Source organism: Sus scrofa, chromosome 7 (genome assembly GCF_054392235.1).
Source record: "Sus scrofa isolate SSC_HxYL_T2T_F1_AM1 chromosome 7, Sscrofa_HxYL_maternal_Yorkshire_Landrace_v2.0, whole genome shotgun sequence".
In the NCBI taxonomy this organism is placed as follows: domain Eukaryota; kingdom Metazoa; phylum Chordata; class Mammalia; order Artiodactyla; family Suidae; genus Sus; species Sus scrofa.
Window position 1 is genome coordinate 52462958 of NC_139389.1, and position 25082 is coordinate 52488039.

At 38.9% G+C, this 25082-nt stretch overlaps 1 protein-coding gene and 1 long non-coding RNA gene across 6 annotated transcripts in view; one reads left to right on the forward strand and one right to left on the reverse strand.

Annotated features, from left to right (window-relative positions):
• Positions 1-376: 376 nt before the first annotated feature.
• The window catches only part of CRISP1 (cysteine rich secretory protein 1), a 28394-nt gene continuing 3688 nt past the window's right edge, over positions 377-25082 (reverse strand). For 2 of the 5 annotated variants that reach the window (XM_021098287.2, NM_001128434.2), the window contains 8 exon segments: positions 22056-22123; positions 13657-13785; positions 8379-8469; positions 7049-7197; positions 5460-5557; positions 2528-2616; positions 964-1109; positions 377-571 (listed from right to left, as the gene is read on the reverse strand). In XM_021098287.2, coding sequence (XP_020953946.2) covers positions 982-1109; positions 2528-2616; positions 5460-5557; positions 7049-7197; positions 8379-8469; positions 13657-13785; positions 22056-22123 — 752 coding nt within the window. In that variant the 3' untranslated portion in view covers positions 377-571; positions 964-981. 5 annotated transcript variants of the gene reach the window in all.
• Positions 466-24783, forward strand: LOC146401581 (uncharacterized). The gene is made up of 3 exons (XR_014809213.1): positions 466-605; positions 972-1172; positions 20778-24783. It is a non-coding gene; the product is annotated as an uncharacterized LOC146401581 (long non-coding RNA).

Consider the following 25082-nt stretch of genomic DNA (forward strand, 5'->3'; position numbering starts at 1 on the left):
GCGTGTCTGTCACAGGTATCCTAGTAGTTGAAGGAAGATCCAGGGGAAGACGGAGCAGTTACAATTCACCTGCTGCTTCAGACGAACAAGCAGATCAGCCACAGCATGTCTGAGCTCTAAATCGCTTCACCTCCGCCTCCCTAATCTTCCACAAAAATCTGTGTCGTGGAATCGTAATGAAGAAATACATGAGAATGGACATGCTAGGAAACATACTTTAGTCTCTGCAAGTTGACACCTAACAAAGAGCGTCTTGTTTTCCGGGGGTACCAGTTAGAGATCCAATCCCTGTCCCGTGGCAGTGAAACAATGAGACAGTCAAACCCCTTCCAATTAACCAAACTTTATCTTTCCAGTAATGAGACTGGACTCTCTGTTTGCTTGGTGGATAATTTTATTGGTTGGTTTCAGATCGAAATAAAGAAATGCAGAATTATTTGTGCATGTAAATTGTGTGGCGAAGGCAACCGTCAGGGCAGTAGGAGGCCTGGAAAAGCAGAGAAAGCAGAGGAAGACTGTCTTGCAGCCCAGGTTACTGAATCCATTCTTCAGTTGGATGAATCATGTCAACCTGAGAACCAGACATCACATAATTTAAATATGAGGTAGGTGTTTGAACATCCTTATATCTAAATCACATTTCATCCCATGTTTCATATTTATTTATTTACTTATTTATTTATATTATAGTTGATTTATAATGTTCTGCCATATTTCATATTTAAATCCCGTTTCACCCATCATGTTTCACCCCAGCAGTAATAACGTTTAGAACAATGCTGCTTCAGGAGGTGTCAGGACCTGAGAGGGGGCATCAGTGTCAAGGTACTGATGCCCACGTATGACTGGTGAAAATTAGGATCTCAGGGTATTATTAAAACCAAATGAAACTCAGCAGACGCTGCTGAAGCAAAGTAAGGTGAAAGACATGATCCAGCAGGCATTTCCCTAACAGTGCATTACCGTTGCAGATACCAAAGGCTATTTTATTTCGGTGTGACACAGACAGCTAGCTTTGCAGAGCTGTTGGACTGACACGTGGCTGCATCCAGGACCTCGTGTTTGTGCCTTACAGTTGCTGTACTCATCATAGTAGAGGCAGGGGTTCGCTGAAAGGAGAGAGCATGGTGATACAATGTCAACACAAAAGCTCCTCTCTTCTGCATTTATAGGTGAGTAAAGGGCTTAAGATATGTAGATTCCATGCTATAGATTCAGTACCACTAAGGGATGCTTCTTTCTTGTCTACTCTCATTTGACTGCTGTATTTTTCATTCCACTCTAGACATTGCTTTTGCCTCTCAAATTTAAAAACACCTGCCCCTTTCCCTCAAGCAAAGATGATTAGTAGATATTTACTCTTTTTCCAACTATATTTATTTTCAAAAATGAATTACAAAAAGTGATAAGAAGAATATGAAGAAGAGGGAAAGAGAGAGAAACTGGAAATTGACAAAGAGAAAAAGATTTCTTGCTTTAAAAGTAAACAGAGTGATCTGGTCAGGTGAAAAAAAATAAGTCTTTTGATCTTCTGAACCTGAAGATAAAGGCTATTTTTTTTGGGGGGGGTGCTATTTCTCCATAAACTGATTGAAAATTATAAACGTAGCCACATGAAGAAAGGAATTTCACCTGTAGGAAACTCTAGAAAAAGGCACTTTTCTAAGGAAATAAACATGTAATTGGAACCCATATGGTTGATACAACATTTTAGCTAAGATTTTTTTAAGAGATAAAAGGTTGTGTTGTAAGAAGACAGTGTGATCATCAGCTGATATGTTCCAATATTAAATGTCAAAGAATCAGGATCACTCAGAAATTACATGCCAGGATAAGTGGGCAGGCAGGTGGGGGAATTATGGCTAGAGGACACTGGTAATTTGAAAGCAAGATATCTAACTTTAGGACTGCAAATAAGAGAGCCAAGAAACTTATAGAGCAGAGAAAAAATTCATACTCGCATTCACATCTTTTCCAAGGTGCCCTTATTAGGGTGGGAACCCTAAGCTTTAGAGTGGAAACATGCATTCTGCCCCAGACATTCTAATTTCCAACCCAACAGATTTAATCATTGGACTTCTTGGTCACTGTGGGGATGGGGGGATGGAAATCAGATAATGTGGATTTTTCCTTTGGAATGATTGAGGAAAGAATAATAGAAAATGCAATACTGGAGTTCCCTTTGTGACACAGTGGAAATGGATTTGACTAGTATCCATGAGGATGCAGGTTCGATCCCTGGCCTCGCTCAGTGGGTTAAGGATCCGGCATTGCCATGAGCTGTGGTATAGGCGGCAGAAATGGCTCTGATCCCGAGTTGCTGCTGTGGCTGTGGTGTAGGCCAGCAGCTGCAGCTCTGATTCAACCCCTAGCCTGGGAACTTCCATATGCTGCACATGTGGCCCTAAACAACAACAACAAACAACAAAAAAAGAGAAAAGTGCAATACTGTTCAATCCTTGATTGAAAGGATAGATGGCTCCCAGACCAGCTGTCAATGTGAAGCAAACGAAGATGTAACACTCACTACAAAGTTTATCTTCACAGTAGTCTGGGCAGTCTCCACATGGAGTTCCCCTACGATAAGGTTCATTCTTTTTGTTAGGATCATTTCCCCTGAAAAAAGAATAACAGAAAAAGTGGTCTAATAAAACTGATGTTTGAAAAATGCTGAAAAGATTTCACTCGATTTAAAATCAGTGAAAACAGTTGAAAACAACTCAACACATTTCAAAAACCACCCATGTATAATCTCTAAGACATGTATGAGTTTTCTAGCTGAAAAATACAATTTAAACCTATTAAGTGTGTTGTTATATGTCTTCTTCCTTATTGATAGTAGAGTAAAACTATAAACGAAGCCTGATTGCTATAAAAAAGTCTTCTGGTCTTAGAATGGTAATAAATTCTCTTGTTGAGCGTACTACCGGCGACTCTGGGGTGCAAAGAATGCTTGGAGACAATGTTCATCTCTTTGGACCGTCAAATCCTAACAAGCAGGAGGGTTTTAGAGACATTTATCATAGGACTCTTGTCCTTATTTATACCCAGAAGGACTGGATAAACAGTTATGCAAAAGGGTGTGGCTCTTAATAATGTTAAGAAAAATGTCAACGTGACACAAGGGTTTGTAAGAAAAAAACGAAGAGAAAAAATGGAAGTGAGAGTTCTTTTTTAAATAAAATAAGAGAAGACAAAACAAAAAACGAGCAAAAAAAAAAAAAAAGAGGAAAATTTTGAGTCAAAGTGGAGACATTCTAACTTCACCTGGCACTACGCCATGAGAAATTTGAGAGAAGTTAGTGTCTTTTGTAGAAACACATGAGCTACTATAAAATATGGCACAAATGAACATATCTACAAAACAGACTCACAGACATAGAGAAAGGGCTGTGGTTGCCAAGGGGGAGGGGGACGAATTAAGAGTTTGGGGTTGGTAGAGGCAAACTATTACATTGAGAATGGATAAGCAATGAGGTCCTACCATACAGCACAGGAAGCTGTATCTGTTCTCCTGGGATAGAGCATGATGGAAAATACTATGAGAAAAAGAATGTATGATGGGATCACTTTGCTGTACAGCAGAAATTGACTCAACACTATAAATCAACTCAAATTAAAAAAAAAAAGTTCTGTTAAAACGCGCCCCCCCCCCCCAAAAAAAGTGAAAGTACCACAACATGGGTGAATCTAAAATGTTTGAGTTTAGGGAGAGAGAATAAATAAGGATTCCTTGTTTTGAGCCAATTTAAAATTTCAAAGAAACAATCCTCCCTGCAGATATCTAAGAAAACAATGAGGATTATGTCTGATTTTCACTTAATGTCACTTAAAAATCAAGTAAATGTTCTGGTTGAAACAACATTTTATCTGATATGTTTTCTCCTTGAATGAACTGTTCAAATTTCACTTTATAAAAGAAAGTTTTCTTAACTCAGTAAGGGATTTTGTCAGCCACGTGGCTTAATCTTTGGCTGAGTAAATTCTTCTATCTCAACTCCATGTGTTCCACTTTTTTTTTTTTTTTTTTTTTTTTTTTAGTCTTTTCAGGGCCACACCCATGGCATAGGAAGGTGTCCAGGCTATAGGGGTCTAATCCGAGCTGTAGCTGCTGGGCTACACCACAGCCACAGCAATGCAGGAACAAAGCTGCATCTGTGACCTATACCACAGCTCACAACAATGCCAGATCTTTAACCCACTGAGCAAGGCCAGGGGTAGAACCCACATCCTCATGGGTACTGGTCAGGTTCACTAATGATTGAGCCAGGAGGGGAACTCCTCCACTTTTGTTTTTTGTGTTAGAAGTTTACCACTGACTGACCATGAGCTCCTGCGAAGATTTAGGACCATTGATGCATTATAAACACAAGGAGACCTTACAATCTTCAATACAAATTGCATAGATAAAAAAAATCACAACAAATTTTAAGCACGGAAATGAAGACATGATAAGACCAGGAAATAGCTCACACAGAGTTATTAGAGGAATATGTTACATCTATTGAATCTATAGTGATGTTGGAGGCCTCACTTGAAGTGTCAATATGGTACCTTATTATCAGGTAAATAATTTTTATTGATTCAGACTGAATGTATTTTATTGTGCTACGCACCTGGAAGACAGGGATTAAATACCATGCTTGGGGCTCATTTTATGGAGGAAAGACTTGTGTACTGAACAATCAAGCCCAGATGGCTGAAGGAGACATGTGGACCAGTCAACAACGTTCCTTTGCAGAGTAATATTTAAACTGGTATTTACGGTAAATTCATGGGGGACTCTCTCCAGGTTAGAACAACCCCTACTTCTGTTCACCACACAAACCACACAACTAGGTCTCTGTGGAATCTTGTGGTAAAGTCTCTTTTCTGAAGTTGCTCTTGCTTCATACCCACAGTTGATGGGGCAAAGGATTACAACTGCCATTAACTGATGATCTATCTGCTCTTGGAACTGATGCTCATATTTTCAATAACATGTAGATTTCATTTCTAAAGAAAATACATATGCCAATACCAACGTGCTAAATACAAGAACACATAGCTTTTTCTGTCTGTTCATTCTTAATACTCCACTTCATTTCTGCCCTTGCATTCTAAAAATGCTCTTACATTGTTGAAATAATTATCTTTTTTTTTTTCTTAAGCTAGCCCAAATTTGTTTCTCTTAACTAATGTCACTAGAAAAAGCAATAACACATATAGCAAGACACACACTAATAGTTCTGAATTTGCACATTACATTGATGGGATATAGATTTATTTAGAAAAATATAGAAATAAAAATATGTGTGTGTAGTGTTTTAGGTATTGGCTAAATGACATTTTTTCCCTAAGGTTCTGCTTAACTGGAAAGAAATACTGATTTGAGTTTTATAATGTTTTAGCAACTCGATTGTGCAAAGGAAATATATTTCTAAAATGTTATGTGAAACCAAGCTCTGTATAATACATACTCATGACAATAGTGACAGATGTAGAGATAATGAGCTGACTTTCCTTTACCACATGACGATAGGCCACAGCCAATGAGGTAAGAAGTAGCCCAAACAATCTGTAAAGATAATACATTTATTTTTATTAATAATTTGGCATTTTGCTAAATGATTATAACATGAATATTCTTATCCATGGTTGAAGATAAACACCTATGGGGGCACAGTCTTTATGGCATTAGCCTGTGTGGCTCCCTTTTGCCTGGCAAAGCAATAAAGCTATCTTTTTTCTCCTTCATCCAAAAAAAAGAAAGAAAGAAAGAAAAGAAATACACAGGTGCTTAAGACAATTTGAGCATGGCTTATTAGGAAGTCCTAGAAATGTAAAGATCCCCATGTGTTTAAAACACATACATATGCACGCTCAGTTTAGGCACCAGAGTGCCCTTTCTCTCGCTCCTTCTCCCTCTCTCTCTCCTCTCTCTGGTTCTCGCTCTAGTTCTTGCTCTTTATGCAGGGATGCCCACAGGAACATCCATGTGAGGACATAGTGAAGAACTGGCCATCTATAAGCCAGAAAGAGAACTCTCACAGAAACTGACCATGCTCACAAAGTTCACAGATTTCCAGCCTCCAGAAATGTGAGAAAATAAATTTCTATCATTTAACCTACTCAGGCTTTGTTATTTTGTTATGGCAGCCTGGGCAGACCAATACAGTGTGGATGTAAAGAAATTGGAAATTTTATTGCTATTGGGAATGTAAAATGCTGTTGTGGAAGGCAGGACTTCGGTTCCTCAGTAAAACATAGAACGACCGTATGCTTTAGCAATTCCACTTCTGGGTATATACTCAAAAGAATGGAAAGCAGAACATGAGCACATATTTGTACACTAATGTCCATAGCAGTATTATTCTCAGTGGCAAAACTGTGGACACAACCTAAGTAGCCATCTATGGTTGAATGGATAAACAACAGGTGGAATATTATTCAGTCTTAGAAAGGAATGAAATTCTGACAATGCTACAACATGGATGAACAGATATTGCGCTACATGAAATAAGGCAGACCAAAAAGACAAATATTTTATGACTCCAAGTATATGAAATTGATGAAAAATTTTGGAGATGGATGGTGTTCATAGTTGTGTGACAATTGGAATGCAGTTAATGCCACTGAATATTACTGTTACAGAGCTTAAAAACAGTTAAAATAGCAATATATATAACATTTTATATATTTAATATATGTAAATATTTAATATTGATATAAATGTATATTTACCACTATGAAAATAAACTGGAAAGCAGGGAATTCTCTGTATTATAGGGTACTATTTGTTTCATTCTTTACAAATATTACAGAGGTAATTTATTAATGACATTGATGTTTTATGATTTTGTTAATCTGAGAATCAAATATGTAAGAAAGGAAACTAAGAAGTTATGCATCTTCTCTAAGCTGTCCCTTGGGGAAATTCTATTTTCACATGTTCCAAATTATAAGAGGAACTCAGAGTGTAAGTTTGCCAAAATGAATGATTTTCCGTAGTTCTCATTCACCTATTTTCCACACATGCCTATAATCACTTAACCGGTACAGAGTTTACCTGAGTGTAATGCTCAACTGTCACATCATCGTCTGTTAACGTCCATTCCCCATACTTGAAATATTTGGACTCACTGTACCAGATTCTGATGACATTTGACCATGAGACTGGATCAGTTGTCAAATACCTATTTTCTCCACAAAAAGTATCTGAAAGGAGGGAAAAGGGCTAGGTCATAATCTACACACTTTGGAAATCCTTTGCAAGGATCCTTCCCTCACTTTTATTTTACAAATGTTTCCCTGGTCATGCAAGCAATGTTTTATAAGAGGAGACAAACTCAGCTGTACTGCTGCTAAGGATTTTCTTTCTTATCAATGAATAAACCCATGGTGCTCAGGTTTGCTAAGAATTTGACAAGAGGAGATGATCGGCAAGCTTAGAAATCAGATCAACCAACAGTTCAGTCTCTGCCATGTCCCAGCTGTTGGAGAAGGGTGAAACCAAGCAGAATAACCTGTGAGTTATAACAGGGCCCATGCTTTGAACGTGGCCACACAGAGGTATTTATTCATCATGCAAAGACTTGGAGCAAACATTTGCTCATTTGGCCGTCCTCTTGCGTCGTGGGCTCTTGATCAAACATGGTATTTGGGAATAAACTGCCTTTCCCTGTGGCAGGGAAGATCCACATTGCTAATTCACAGTTTAACCACATTGGGTAAAGATGCCCAATAATCTGTTAATATAGTGGGGGAAACTCAGACTGCTAATTCAGTGCTTAACAATGTCAGGCAGAGATGCCCAATAATCTGTAAATATGGAAGTTTCATTAGTATTTAAAAATATCTGTAATAGGCAAGTACCTTAGAAGTGTTACTTGTGTCTGTTTGTGTAGGAAGTACTAACCGCTTTTCTGGAAACTAGCCGTGATCCACCTAATATATATGCCATGAGATGGACTCATTTTTGAGCATTTAAAATTGTTCTTATAGCCAGCTCAATAGACTTGAATGTGACTCACCTCTCAGCCACATTAGTGTTCCAAAGCTAAAGTTAGCCCCGTGATAGTATCCTGAGTAGCTGAAATAACCACTGAGAGCGGAAACCTTCTAGCCATACAGCTTTCCGTTAGGTCACCCTCCTACTATTCAACTGTTCTACATACAATTCTGAGAGCTTGGATTCTTTTCATTTGGTGATCAGAGTCAGGAATTTGAACATTTGAATATCCAAATTTCAAAATTAATAATAATGAAAGCGTGCAGTGGTCCACAATTCACTCTAATGGGGCGGATGTAAATAGAGGCTGGATGCCTTAACTTACCCTTACCAGGTGACTTAACCATCCCTGAGGACTTTGGAGCAGAAAAGTGCACCATATACCTACTTGTAATTCTCCTCTTAAGCGCATTGCTCTCTACGAATTCACAATCCTTTGACAACATTCTGGCATTTTGTGCAGCTTCTTCGCTCCAGTTCTACAGTGGAAGAGTGAAATACAAGTACACGGCCTGATTAACATTCCTCTGATACGAGTCTAGTTTATTGTTTCTAAAAATCCAAGGCTAACAATGTCCTTAATTGTATAAGCTAACAATTTAGATAACAGCTCCTCTTTTTTTTTTTTTTTTTTTTTTTTTTTTTAAGCACCTCTCTTAAATACTTTGGTTGGAAGAGGAAGGAAAAATCTTTCAATCCATTGTCTTAGCAACTGAATGTACAAAATCAAAATTTGGTGCTAATGTTCAGATGTAGCTTTCATTTAGAAATGTCAGAGTTGGAGTTCACGTCGTGGCGCAGTGGTTAATGAATCCGACTGGGAACCATGAGGTTGCGGGGCGGGTTCGGTCCCTGTCCTTGCTCAGTGGGTTAAAGATCCAGCGTTGCCATGAGCTGTGTAGGTTGCAGACGCGGCTCGGATCCCGCGTTGCTGTGGCTCTGGCGTAGGCCGGAGGCTACAGCTCCGATTGGACCCCTAGCCTAGGAACCTCCATTTGCCGCGGGAACGGCCCTAGAAATGGCAAAAAGACAAAAAAAAAAAAAAAAAGAAAGAAAGAAATGTCAGAGTTTAAGTAAATGCTTCCAGTAAAACAGACCAGGGTTAGAAATGCATCCTATTGTTTATTCACAGTTTTGCCTCTGACGCCTTATTTAATCTCTTTGAATCTCAGGTGTTTTCATCGGTAAAATGGGCCCCATTATTTGTATCATTTGTTCCAAAGTATCAATGTCCTATCCATGCAATGCAACTGTGATATGATAAATCTTATGCCATATGCTCAATCAATAAATATTGCTACGAGGAGAATCAAGTATAGTGTCACACATCTACCCCTAAATTATGAATAATAATAGCCAAGCATAGCCAATATTACATGCTGGGGTCTGTTACCAATGCTATATGTATATTCTCTTATCTTTCCTCACAGCAGTTCTACAAGGGAAGTATTGTTATTGTATCCCCATTCACAAATCAGGAAACTGAGGCACAAAGATGTTGCATAATTGTCCAGGATAATACAACCAATAAGATCCAGTGGCAATGGGCAGTGGGGCCCTACTGTACAGCACAGGGAAATGTGTGTGATTGGGTCACTTTGCTGTATAATAGAATTTGAAGAAACATGGTAAAATAAATAAAATTTTTTTTAATGCAAAAAAAAAAAATCCAATGGCCAAAAGATAACAGAATCAAGGTTCTTCTGGTTCTGGAGTGTGTGCTCCAAACTCTTGATGTACATCAATGGTGTTAAGTTGAAACATTTTGGTGGGTTTTTCTCCAGGTCAGATAAAAAGCAGAAAGTCTACATCACTAGTGACGAATGTTCTCCTAGCTACTTTTTCATCCTCACATTGTGTACATTCACTTAAAAGACTGTCCCAGTATTTGCAGGGAACACATTATTACCAACAAAAGTTGTGGTATTTCGTATTCACTACAGGCTTTTATATAAATCATTCTGCTACTTATAAGAATAGCTTTTGGATGATGTCCTAACTTAGATTTTCCATATTTTTCCTGACATTAAAAAAGTTTAACTCCTATATAGATAGGCTGTCATCTGTGTCAGTTTTATGGAATTATCCCTCAGGTTGTTGAATTTATTAACTTGCGAGGTTAACTAAGTAACTCATTAACTGGGGTTAAAGTAGAAATGTGGCTTTCAGAGTTTGATTGTCTCATGCAAGAAAAGATGTATTTCAGTGACAGATACATTTAATCAAAGGAATAGAGGACTTCCCTAGTGGCCTAAGGGTTAAGGAGCTAGTGTTGTCACTGCTGGGATGCAGGTTCGATCCCTGGCCCAGGAATTTCCGCACGCCATAGGCGCAGCCAAAAATGAATATAAAATACTGCATTTGCTACCATTCTGCCTTGCTGCATTATTTATAACAGTGGAAAGTTGAGAAACAATCTAAAAGCCCCCCAAAATGAATGGTTAAACTATGAAAAAATATACATAAAATAAAATAAAAATACACTTTAATTGAAGGGGTAGAAATGACACAACCCATCCCATTAGGGCACAGTATCTTGTCACGCGTTTCATGATGGACGACCTACACCCAGGTCACTTTCTGAACTGAAGCACATGTTTCTTCTTAAGCTAAGAGTCCTGCCCACAGACAGCTCTACTGTCCTCTCTGAAAATTGTCCTCAGTCATGAGCATACTCACTTCCATGGGGCCTCCCATCTCTGACAGCAAGGAGAAGCAGTAACTCAAAATGCCATGCAACCTCCCTCCCACTCGGTACAAGGTTGTACTGAGCTGACCTAGTTTTACAGCTTCCTGTGGGATTAGACGAGGCCTTTTTTGTGACCACATCACAACCCAGCTTCTGTGTATGGCCTATGCTCTGTCTCTTTTGACTTCCACACATCAGTGTCAATCTGGAGATTGTGCCCCCAAAAGCATCCTGTGTGCTAACCCCCATCTCAAAGTCTGATGTCTTATAGTGTAAGCCACCTGCCATACCCATTACCAACAATCTGTTGTTCAGACCTCTTTGAGGAAGCTCGTCAGCATATTACCTCTTATTAAGGCTGGTAACACATTGATTTTTCTGTGATAACATCCATAATTAAAATCCAAAGGAAGCATTCATGGTTATGGCAATAAAGTTATGAATTCTGGCTTTAATAAGTGGTTCTATTTAAACAAAATTCTAATCCTAGGTATAGGTACAGATTTTTTTTTTCATTTTTGGGTAATCTCTGCCTTGCCATTGTGATTGACTTGAGAGCCCTGCTTTAATTCTATCAGTTCCTTTCTATCCATGTCCTAGGCATTATTTATGGGAAAGCTCAACTCCCATATTCCCTTTAAAATGTTACTCAGGGAGTTCCCGTTGTGGCGCAGTGGTTAACGAATCCGACTAGGAACCATGAGGTTGCGGGTTCGGTCCCTGCCCTTGCTCAGTGGGTTAAGGATCTGGCGTTGCTGTGAGCTGTGGTGTAGGTTGCAGATGCGGCTCGGATCCCGTGTTGCTGTGGCTCTGGCGTAGGCTGGTGGCTAGAGCTCCGATTCGACCCCTAGCCTGGGAACCTCCATATGCCGCAGAAGTGGCCCAAAGAAATAGCAAAAAAAAAAAAAAAAATAAGACAAAAAAAAATGTTACTCAGTTTTACTGGTGCACTTAATTTATCATCTTATTGACCTCTCACATCTTGTTGAATATATTCATTCTCATATTATGTTCATATCTGTTCATATATATTCACATTATGTTTATATATTTATTCTCATGTTTTTCTCATATTATTTATTGTTTTCTTTGTATTCATTTTGAATCTACAATAAAAAGTCTCTGAAATCAGAGAGTATATTTTCTGTTCGCTTTATAACTTTTTTACTACCTCCTCTTGTTTGTTCACCTGGAAACCAAGAGTTTTGAACCCTCTTTGTCCTAAGGGAGGTAAAAAGTTAAGAGCAGGTGCCTGGAGCTGACCTTTTGTGTTTGGATCTGTACTTATCCAGTACTTGGGACTTTGGATGAGCTACCTAATTTCTCTAAGGTTCAGATTCGCCATCTGTAAAATAGAGATGACTGTATTATCTATATCACAGAGTAATTGAGAAAATTAAATGGACAAATGCAATAAGGTTCTAAAAGAGTACCTGTCAATCACCATAAGCGTAATATGCATGTCAGCTACAACACTCCCAATGCAAGAACAGCTATGTTAGCCATTGGCTTTTCTCGTTTTAGATTCTAAGATGACCAAGAGATACATTTTCAAAATCATCTTTCTATTCACTCTTTGTCATTTGCATGACGAAGGGGTGTCTTAGAATCATTTTCCAGAACCTGCACTATTTCTATTGTTGCTCTAGGCTAATCTGGGGTTAAAAAGTCAGGCTTAGGATCCCTAAAAGCTGAATGCTACTTCTGGGAGATAATACGTGTGAGGCTAATCATCTGATACACTTGACCATTCCCTAAATTTGTTTCGCTTTGGTTTAGAGCATCTAGTCTGCTCACACAGCAGGTTCAGAGTGGAAAGACAATTCCCCTTTTCCCTTACGGGTTGCAAGGGAACTGGGAAATATATTTGCCAATATTTGTTTTTCTGGCTGCACCACCTGGCTTAGAACTTGGACCTCCTGATTCTCAGAAGTCTTAGCTTCTGGGCTACTGCCCAATAAAGACAGCTGTGAAATGCCTCTCTAACCTGTTAAACAAAGTTGCTACATTGATGATACCAACTGGCAGCATCAGCATCAGATGGCAGCTTGGCGTGGTCTCTAGCCCGGACCTCCTGAATCAGATCTCAGAGAGACGGGCCCAGGGACCCCCTGTGCTTTACAAAGTTCTTCAGCTGATTTTTCTTCTTTTTCTTTTGGCTGTACCTGTAGCATATGGAAGTTCTAGGGCCAGGGATTGAACCTGAGCCACAGTGATAACATGCATCTGTAACTGCTAGTCCCCCAGGGAACTCCCATGATTCTTAAGCCCACACAAGTTTGAGAAGCACTGTCCCAAGGTACATTAAGAATGAAATTATACTTTCTGCATCGGAATGGTGGCTCCGTCATTTACTAACTCTATGAATTTGGGAAAATTACTTATCTTCTCTAGGCTTCTGTTTCTTCTGCTGCTGCGTGATAGTTTGTGAAGACCAAACTTATTTTTTTCTCTTGTTCCTTTTTTTAAAAATGATTTTTATTTTTTCCATCATAGCTGGTTTACAGTGTTCAGTCAACTTTCTACTCTACGGCAAGGTGATCTGGTCTCACATACATATATACATTTTTTTCTCATAGTATCACCCTCCCTCATAAGTGACCAGATACAGTTTCCAGTGCTATACAGCATCGTTTATCCATTCCAAAGGCAAGAGTTTGCATCTATCAACCCCAAACTCCTACCTAGTCCATCCCACTCTTTCCCCTTCCCCTAGGCAACCACAAGTCTGCACTCCAAGTCTGTGATTTTCTTTTCTGTGGAAAGGTTCATCTGTGCTGTATATTAGATTCCAGATATAAGGGATGTCCTATGGTATTTCTCTTTCTCTTTCTGACTTAGAGACTCTCATACTAAGTGAAGTGAGTCAGAAAGACCAAACTTTTCATATCGTGAAAGCAAACAGAAGGTCATACCATCTCAGGAGACAGCATTACTATTATTGGCATCATTGTTGCTGCTGTTTGATTAATCTTACCATTTTCAGCATGTTGCTGGCCGGTGGAGATACTCCTCTCCTGAAAGTGTTATGTACAGTAACTATTTCTTCCTGGACTGTGGCCAATTCTGTAAGGAGTGTTTTATATGGAACTTGAGCTGGTTTTGCCTGTTACCAGAAAACAATTAATTAGTCTTATTTCTTTGAAGTGGAATTTGTAATGCATAATATATTACTCGTAGACTTTGGGACATGAATTTATACTTTATGTTGAATACACAATTATTAACAGAATTTTAAAATCTAAGAAATCTCAGTATATCAGTTTACATTTCTCCAAAGCTAGTTTTGAGTCATAGTAATGTATAATAATAATATAATCAGTCTGACATCACACAAATCTCTAGCATAGTGCACTGGATATTCCATGATTGGGTTGTTTTCAGATTTATGATTGGCACTTTGGGCCTTGTTGAAGTATTTTTATTGGGCAATATGAACCATGGTGGAAGATGCTTTGATATTATTACACCTTTTACTGACTGGCTTCCTTTCCTTGGCTCATCTTCTACCCCATTTCCTACAAATAAACTACTTTGCTTCCCAAATAAACCACTTGCACTTGAATATTGTTCACGGGTAATTATGTGCCTGGGAGAATCTAAAAGATTCATTATTAAGTACAAAGCCTCTAGTGTCTTCAACTCAGATCTATATCTTTGTCTTATTTCTATGAGAAAACATCGATATTTATATCAGTTTGTATATATATAAAATAGAATTCAAATCAGCTGCTGCAATGTAGACTTTCTGACTACTCTTTTAGTTAATTAATTTGTTTACCTTTTATTCTGCTACTTACTAGGAAGAACAACAAATGGCCTTAAATATTTTAGGTTAGCATTAATCTTTTGAAGAACAACTTCTGTATGTGTGTGTGCACGTGTGTGATATAGCACATGCATTTCATCCTTTTTTTTTTTTTTTTTTTTTTTGTCTTTTTGCTATTTCTTTGGGCTGCTCCCGCGGCATATGGAGGTTCCCAGGCTAGGGGTCGAATCTGAGCTGTAGCCACCGGCCTACGCCAGAGCCACAGCAACGCGGGATCCGAGCCGCGTCTGCAACCTACACCACAGCTCACGGCAACGCTGGATCCTTAACCCACTGAGCAAGGGCAGGGACCGAACCCGCAACCTCATGGTTCCTAGTCGGATTCGTTAACCACTGCTCCACGACGGGAACTCCCTTTTTTTTTTAAAGTGACAAGACTTATAGAGTATAATTGGAGTGGCATCTATTTATTCCTAAACTACTATAGGACACTCAACACAGTTTCTGAATGGGTAGGTTCCAGCACCATACCTTGCTCAAATAGAGAAGTAATTATTTTTCTTTTCTTTTTTAAGGACGTTTATTTTTTTTCCATTATAGCTGGTTTATAGTGTTCTGTCAATTTTCCATTGTACAGCAATGTGACCCAGTCACACATACATGTATACATTTTTCTCACATTATCCTCCACCATGCTCCATCATAAGTGACTATATAGAGTTCCCAATGCTATACAGCAGGATCTTATTGCTTATCAATAAGTAATTATTATCTTTTATTTTACATCAACAGTTTAAGGGTATTGGGAGAAAATGTGAAGATGAAATCCGTAGACTCCTCTAGAGACTATCCCCTGACATCATGTGCTCAGAAGCTCACTTATGAGGTGACATTTTCCCATCATACTGGGGGTAGCCTGGTCTAGACTTGAGGGGATGTTGGGAGTCCACAAGAATCCCCTTATGATATCCAGCTGATAACTCACCTTGCCTCTAAAGTACCCTGCTCCAGTGAAACGCACGCCATTTAGCTCTACTGTTTCATCCCTAAACATTTACTCTCCTATCACGGCTTTCCTCTCAATTCCTCTCATTTATAGAAATTGGGTCTCCGGAACCAATTCATCTTGTCCACCCCACGTTCTGTGGCCAGCTGGAGGGCCTTCAACATCCACATGAACAACTCAACCATCTGATATCTCAGGACCTTGAACTCTCCATCTCTTACACCTCTCCTTCAACCTTGTTACGTTTCCCATGGTGACCGTCCCAGCCAATATCTGATGATGGCTCCAAAACACCAGACCTTCCAAGTCACCTTGTCCAGCATCTTCCTGCCTGACCAGGATTTCCTTTGGCTATTTTCAACATAATTTCACCTTCCAGCGCATTCTTTATGTTCTCTGTTTGCCCTCTCTTGTCTTTTCTTCCTTTTCTATCCATGTTCTCCTACATCAAAAACTCTCTTGCTAAAATATTGAACCCTTTGCCTTCCCGCCTCCGTTTAGGAACACCTCCAACTTTGGATGGGGCCAAAATTCCCCTGCCTGCACTAAGTCGGCTGAGTGCGGGCAGAAAAACGTCACTCAGAATGACATGTATTGGTATACAAAGTTAGGATGTTTGATCTCAAATTGTCCCTTACTTCTCATCAATTCTATTCATTTATCTGGCTAATTCACTTTGTCTCTCTCCTCAGTGATATTGTAGAACTTACATACTCAAACTCAGGAATATCTCCTCTCTCAATAGATGACGATATGTTCTAATTCCTTCAGTAAAGACAAGCTACCAGGGGGCAGCTTCTTCAACTTCTCTTGCTGAGTCTATCAATCTGCCTATGTCTGTTGTCATTCTTTCCTACTTCTCTTTCATGGCACGAAAGAAGAGTCATACTTTCTGATTGTTGTTGTTGCTATTACCATTTTATTGAGGTATCATTGACGTGTAAAAAACCGTGTGTGTGTGTGTGTGTGTGTGTGTGTGTGTCTATAAAATGTACGCAACTTAACGAGTTTGGGAATAAGCATACCTTTGTGAAACCATTGTCACCATCAAGACCTTAAGCATATCCATCACCTCCCAAAGTTTCCTACCAACTTCTTATTACAACTATTGATATTATTTTATGTATGTGGTAAAAGAACTTAACCTAAGATATATACTCTTGGCATGTTTAAAACTAGATATCCACATGCAAAATAATGAAATTTGGCCCTTATCCTACACTGCAAATAAAAATCAACTCAAGATGGATTAAAACTTAAATGGAAGACCTGAAATCATAAAACTCCTAGAAGAAAACACAGGTTAAAAAGCTCCTTGACATTTGTTTTGGTAAACATATGTTAAAAAAAAAAGCAAAAGTAAACAAGTGGGATTACATCAAAATAAAAAGCTTCTGCCCAGCAAAGGAAACAATCAACAAAATAAAAAGGCCAATTACAGAATGAAAGAAAATATTTCAAAGCATATATTTGATAAGGGGTTAATAGCCAAGGTATGTAAGGAACTCATATAACCCAATAGCAAAACCAAAAGCCAAACAAAACAAATAGCCTGTTTTAAAAATACACAAAGGAGGAGTTTCCGTTGTGGCTCAGTGGTTAACAAATCCGACTAGGAACCATGAGGTTGTGGGTTCAATTCCTGGCCTTGCTCAGTGGGTTAAGGATCCGGCGATGCCGTGAGCTGTGGTGTAGCTCGCAGACGTTGCTGTGGCTCTGGCGTAGGCTGGTGGCTACAGTTCCAATTCGACCCCTAGCCTGGGAACCTCCATATGTTGCAGGAGCGGCCCTAGAAAAGGCAAAAAGACCAAAAAAAAAAAAAAAAAAATACGCAAAGGACCTGAACAGGCATTTTTCCAAAGGAGACATACAAAATAGCCAATAAGAACATGAAAAGTTGCTCACTCTCACTAATCATAAGGGAAATACGAATCAAAACCAAAATGAGGAATATCCCTTGTGGCTCAATAGAAACGAATCTGACTAGTATCCACCAGGATGTGGGTTTGATCTCCTGCCTTGCTCATTTGGTTAAGGATCTGGCATTGCCATGAGCTGTGGTGTAGGTTGCAGACTTGGCTTGGATCCAGCATTGCTGTGGCTGTGGTGCAGGCCAGCAGCTGTAGCTTTGATTCAACCCCCAGGCTGGGAACCTCCATATGGCATGATTGCCACCCTAAAAAGACAAAACAAAACAAAATGAAAACAGAAACAAACAAAAACAAAAACAAACAACAACAACAAAACACAAAAGATTCCAAGTGTAGGCAAGGACGTGGAGAAAAAGGAATCTAGGTACATCACTGTTGGTAGGTATGTAAATTCATAAAACCACTATGAAAAGTAGTATGTGGGGGAATATATGGGGGTTCCTTAAATAATTAAAAAAAAGTCATTCTTTCAAAAGTTCTTCCTCAAAATTTTTTTTTAAAAAAAGAATCACGGGTCATGGCACAGGAGGTCAAGGATCCAGCATTGTCACTGCAGTTGCTCAGGTAGTTGCTGTGGTGCCAGTTCAATTCCTGGCCCTGGAACTTTTCCATGCCATGGGCATGGAAAAAAATAATGAAAGCTCATTTCTCCACCAATGGTATTTAGTCCTTTTTCTTCCACCTTTATTCACATTATTTATCTTTCCATTTTATCTTCAACCATTTTTTTGCTTGGTCCTTCCCATTGGTATTCACTCATGATCAAGTTGCTTATAACTTAAACAATATCTTATCTTATCTTACTTTTCCATTCAATCACTGTTCTTTCTCTCTGCTTTCCTTCTCCATCAAAATTCCTGAAAAGGTTGCTGGTACTGGCTGTCTATTATTTCCCATCGTCTTGCATTCCCCTTCCCCCATTTATTCCACCAAAACAATGATTCTATACCAGGAGTGCTATGGCACCCCCACCCCCACCCCCCACCCAATCTCCAGCCCAAGCATCAGGCAATGTCTACAGAAATTTTTGGTGGTCATGACTGGGTTTGGGGAGAATACCCTGCCATTTTGTGGCCAGTGGCCAGTGATTCTGCTTGACATTCTATAAAACCCCCTGACAAAGAATCATCCCATACAGGAGTTCCTGTCATGGCTCAGTAGCTAATGAACCTGATTAGTATCCCTGAAGACTTGGGTTCGATCTCTCATGTCACTCAGTAAGTTAAGGATCCAGTGTTTCCATGGCTGTTGGTGTAGACCTGTGGCTACAGCTTTGAATTGACCCCTAGCCTGGGAACTTCTATATGCCACAGTGTGGTCCTAAAAAGCCAAAGGAAAAAAAACAAAACAAAACAGAAGAATTATCCCATACAAAATGTCAGTAGTGCTGAAGTTGAGATCTTCTGCTTTGAAACAGCTTCTGTTAAGGTCATTGACAAGCTCAATTTGTAAATTATATTTATATTTATATAGAATTCTTTTAGGGCTGTACCCACAGCAGCATGTGGAAGTTCCCAGACTAGGGATGGAATCGGAGCTACAGCTCAGGCCTACACATAGCCACAGCACCTTGGGATCCAAGCTGAGTCTTCGACCTACACCATAGCTCAAGGCAATGCCAGATCCCCTGCCCACTGAGCGAGGCCATGGATTGAACCCACATCCTCATTAATAATAGATTTGTTTCAGCTTCGAAACAATGGGAACTCCTAAATTCTTTTTTTTTTTTTTTTTGCATTTTAGGGCTGTACCCACAGCATATGGAGGTTCCCAGGCTAGGGGTCGAATTGGATCTGTAGCTGCCAGCTTACACCACAGCCACAGCAACACAGGATCCAAGCTGCATCTGTGACCTGCACCATAGCTCATGGCAACTCTGGATCCTTAATCCACTGAGCAAGGCCAGGGATCAAACCCACAACCTCATGATTCCTAGTTGGATTCCTAGTTGGAACTCCTAAATTCAGTATTTTTTGATGTCTTCATCCTGTTTGGTCCAGTGGCAGTTGACTCCTTGGTCTAAGTTCTTAACGTAGAAATAATCTTTCTCTTGGTGTGAGGAACACCACTGTCTCTTCATTTTTCTCCAACCTCTCAGACTTCTCTTTCTTTACCTGGACCAACTGTGGTACCTCCTGGCCTGATAGTGCCCTCCCAGCATCACCCCATGCCCTTCGCCTCTACATTGTCCTTACCCCCCCATTCAACCTTCCACGACCCATTCTCCAGTCATCAACCAGAGTACACATTTCAACACACAGGACTCAAGAGGGTTACCTTCCAGTTAAAAGTCTTCAAGAGTTTACGTGTCTCAGAAAGAAAAACTAAATCTTTACAAGTCCCTTAAAGACCCTGCTGGCTTCTCAGTCACTATTTAGGACACGCTTCCCTACTTTTCTCTGCATTAGTCTCCATGGTTTTCTTTCAGTTATTCTATTGTGCCAGCTTCCATCCTGCCTCCAGGTGTTTGCCTAAGCCTGTCCCTTTGTTACTATATGCTTTCAGCTTACTCAACCAAGGGATGACAGTTTATCCTTCAGATCTCAGATCTAGCATCTCCTAATTACCAGACAGGTCTTTAATTACCCCAGACAAGATTAGATCAACTTATCCAATTGCAGCTGCCTATACTTTTCCTCTGAAGACCCTTTTGTGTAAATGTCTATCTCAGATTCTCATGGAAAATTTTATATCTCAGTAAAAAGCATTTTCTGTCCAATTAGATGCCTAGCATTCCAGTAAAGTTGGAAAGAAATTTAAAAGAAAGGATTACACTTTTTTTTCTTTTTTCTTTTTAGGGCTGTGCCGGTGGCATATGGAAGTTCCCAAGTTAGGGGTCTAATCAGAACTGCAGCTGCCGGCCTATATCATAGCCACAGCAACACCAGATTCAAGCTGCATGTGTGACCTACATCACAGCTCATGACAATGCTGGACCCTTAACCCACTGAGCGAGGCCAGGGATCAAACTAAAGTCCTCATGGATACTAGTCGGTTTGTTAACTGCTGAGCCACAATGGGAGCTCCCAGTATCGCACTGTTTGTTCTCATTGGAAAAACTGGAACAGCTTATTATTAATTTTGACTGGAATTCATGTTTAAAGTTTATATAATAAACTTGTGTTTGGGACTTAATTTGTCTTCTGGTTTTCATTTAAAATTCTTAAGCTGTAATTTTCTGAGCCAACTGTCTATAAAATTGCAAATATCCCAATAATTACCTATTTCTAGAACATAAACATGTGTTTTACCAATGTCTTTAAACGTTTCGTATTATTTCCTTTGCAATCTTAGTAAATGAATCAGGCACTGCTCCCCTTGAATAGGAGGGGTTTTACCTGTCTACTTTTTTATCTGGGATTTTAATTGTAATACCATCTCCTTTCTTTCAGGTGGCAATCTGGGCCAGGTTGTCTCCCAGAACTTAAACGAAGAGGCCTAGACCAGCCTAGTAAACCTAAGTCTTAAAGGCAAGTGTAGCTTTCTCTCAGCCTTTGTCCTGTCCCTCCAGAATGGTAGCTTTGGTTCAGCTTGGCTTTTCCTTGCTATGAAGTGTGAAGATTGGCCCTCCATACTGGGGGATTACAGTGGACAGTTTTCAGAGGGAAGGGAAGAGAAATATTCAAGGCTCTACCTCCTGCTTACTGGACAATTTGTGGTTATTGGCTAAGAACTCCACATGGTTTCTCTTTGGGGAAGAGATAGGAGTGATAAGACCCCAACCAGCAGCCCCAATAATCTAATGCATGTCAATTTTCTTTCATTTATGAAATTAAGTGCCTCCTGCTTCTGCTTTTGACTTCTCCTATCTAGCATATATATATATATATATATATATATACATCTCGCATATATATGTACATGTATAAAAAACTCATGTTCTATACCAAAGCTATTGAATTTCAGCTCCTCAAAAGATATTTCAGACACATTAAAATTATAATATCTTCTTCCTATCATTGAGGTTATTTAGAGGGGCATATTATTGGATGTCCATAAAATAGTAGTGACATTTCTTATTGTATGATTTCATGTTTTGTTTCTGTTGCATGAATATTTTTAATTTATTAAAAAGCCTGTTTTTAATAAACAATGAGATTCAGGCCTCATATATTAACTCCATTGCTAGCAGTTCCCCACATTTCTCTCCTTACTGTTGACATCATCCATTTTATATTGAATTTAGATGTGTTAAATTCTTGTTATAGTCGTAAATCATAGAGCTCAATTGGGATGTTGATGAAAGACTTACTTTTTCTGGGTTAAAAACTAAAATGTAATATCTTTTCCATTTTACTATGGAAAATGGATGGATAGTTTGTAAAGAAGTAATTCCTGCCCTATATTTTTAGCTTTGTTTGGTATTATTTAGACAGGTTATAGTGACATAGGCATGGGGCCATGGAGCCAAACTGCTTAAGTTTAACTTCAGGCTCTGTCATTTCCTCATTAATTGACCTCAGGCACATGACTTCACCTCCTGCTACTTTGGTTTCTTTCTCTGTAATATGGGATGAAGAATAGCACTGGCCTAGTAGGGCTGTGGTAAGAATTAGATGACTAATGGGCACAGAATCCTCACAACAGTGCCTGTAACAAAGTGAGTTTTACTAAAGGATTAGCTCTTATCCTCTTTTTGAAAGTAATTTTAAAACACAATCTTCACATACTTGTACAATCAAAACAGGCAGGAAGCCAGAAGCAACAGCCAAAAACAAGAAGCGTTTCATTGTCATCCCTGAAAAGGAAAGTAACATAAGTTTAGGCTATTGTCCACTCCTGGGATAATGTTTTGTAATAAGCCTTTTTTTTTTTTGGAAACACTTTTACACATAGTTGCATTTTCTGCAAGAAGAGACCTGCAGGATCAGAACAAGGTTTAATATGTTTGTCATTAGGACCAAGAGAGGAAGAGCACTGGGATGGGAAGAATAATGCACTTAATGTCTTAATCCCTGGAACCTTTGAATACATTACATTACGTGACAAAAGAGAATTAAGATAGCAGATGAAATTCAAGCTGCTAATCAGCTGACTTTAAAGTAGGGAGATTGTCCTGGATCACTAATGTGAACTCAAGGTAATCACAAGGATACTTAGCCGTTGAAGAAAGATGCAGCGTCAGTGATGGATTATGAAAAAGACTCAACTAGTCATGAATGACTTTGAAGATAGAGGAAGGGACCAGGAGCCAAAGAATAAGGGCAACCCCTAAAAGCAGGAAAGGATGAGGAAATGGATTCATTCCTGCAGTCTTCCTGCTGAACCTTGGTTTTAGCTCAGTGAGACCCATTTGGACTTCTGACCTCCAGACTGAAAAATAATAAATGTATGCTGTTTTAAGGTTCTGAGTTTATAGGAATTTGTTACAGTAGCAACAGGGAACTAGCATAGGAACACAACAAGATTAGATTTGAATTCTCTGCTGCCTATAGCATGGAGGTGTGATCATGGTACAAGTGATTTATGGCACATGACCTGCAGAAGTTCTGTAAAGTCGGATCCCTCTGCTAGGAATGGCTGTCATTGTGAGTTGAGCAAATCAGAGCTAATACACCCTCTCTTTTATTTCCATTTGATATAGGTTGCTGATGCTAGGCTATTAATAGGCACATATTAAATTTGGTTGGTACTTTATTTCACCATCTGTCAAACTTATTTCTGAATCCATTTTGCCAAGTGGAAAGCAGAAAAGGCTAACGCCTGGGTTCTCATTTTAAAGAAGACTTTCGAAGAGCAGGTTAAGAGATTTCTGCAGAATAATACACAGGATGCAGTTAGCCATCGCTCTCGAGATTCCCCCACACGCTGCCAAACATGTTTGATATGAGGGGAATTCTGTAGATCAAATCTTTCAGGGAACAAACACATGGAAAAATTCTTGTATCACTCTTTTTTTCACCCCTTCTTTCCCTTCCTCACTTTTCCCCTCCAAAATGTCAAATCCCCTGAAACCTTAAGAGATACAGTAATATGGTAACACAGTTGGAGAAATATGCATCCTATTCTCTTACTTAATCCTCAAAAAACCCAGTAATGTAGAGACTTTTCCCCCTGAGTTAGTTGAAGAAAAAATAAAATAAAAAAGCTACTTAGCTATAGTAGGTTGATGTACACACATATATTCATATTTATACCCCCTTCGCTGTATCTACAGATCTGTATCTGTATCTTTTTCTCTAGTCACTGAAGAGAACATTATTCAAGTTAATACCCATTATGAGGCTGTCTACTTCTCTTGCATTTTCTGAGGGAAAATTTTGGGAAGAGGTTGTGTATATTTATTATCTTAGTTGTTATGATGTTTTCCTAGGTATATACCAGCATGTACTTCAATTCTACCTCAAAAAAGCTGTTACAAAATGCTTAAGAAATACCCCCCAAAATTTCCTATTTCACACCAAATAAATATTACTGACAATTTAGATTTTGCCTTTCAAGTCTTTTTTTCTTATGTACAAATTCAATACTTAGATAGATGCATAAACACATAATTTATACAAAAAATTATATCCTCTTTTCCCAGAATTTGTATTGTTATTATATATTTATTATGAGTGTTGTTTTGATAACATGAATGATTTGTAATTAACTTAAGATTTTTGACTAAGGTTTGATTTTAAGTTATTCATATTTTCCTCTATAAATAATGTTATCATGAATATTTTAACAAAAACAGCCAGCCATTTTAATGATTTTCTTTCATGTGTTATCATAAGGTTTGAGCTTCAGAATTGAAAATCAGTTGAAATCTTTGCACTTTTTTCTTTTAAGATGATGCAAATCTAATTTTACTTCTAAGTGTACTTGACACATGTTAATAAAAGTTTATTAAATAAATTAAATTTTCTACAGTTGAAATAATTGACTATTTTAGACACACACAATCAATCAATACATGGGGTATAATAAAAGTCATACTGATTCTGGAGTTAAAATAGCGGTGTTTTACTCTAGGTTCTCCTATTATCTATGACACTGATAAATCCACAGGTTCTCTGAAAACAACTTATTTTTGCTGAGAATGAAATCCATGATGCTGGAGATACAGATGGCATGACACAACTAACTCTTTAGAGTTATCTGCTATTGTTCTTTCTTTTCTTTTCTGGCTGCAACCACAGCATAGAGAAGTTCCTGGGCCAGGGATCAAACCCATTGCCACAGCAATGACCCGAACTGCTGCAGTGACAACGCCAGATCCTTAAATACTTAACCTCCTGAACTACAAGGGAACTCCTGAAGGAGGCCACTTTAACTAAGGAATTATAGTTGCTTGTACTCAGATAAAGGCAGCTTTTGTAAACACAAGCATTACAGAAGCAGCTGAAATATCACCTCATTAACTTTAACATCAACCTCTACTTACCACAGTTGTTTCATAAGCAAGAGGCAATTTTCAGCCCAAACTCTTAAAGTACTTGCAGATAATAATACTAGAAACTTGATACACAGACTATTAAACTTAATTTTCCCAGAGTTCCTGTGGTGGCTCAGTGGTAACAGACCGGACTAGTATCCATGAGGGTGTGGGTTCGATCCCTGGCCTTGCTCAGTGGGTTAAGGAGCCAGCAGTTGCTGTGAGCTGTAGTGTAGGTTACAGACATGGCTCGGATCCTGAGTTGCTATGGTGTGGCTCCAATTGGACTCCTAGCCTAAGGAGCTTCCACTTGCCACGGTTGTGGCCCTAAAAAGAC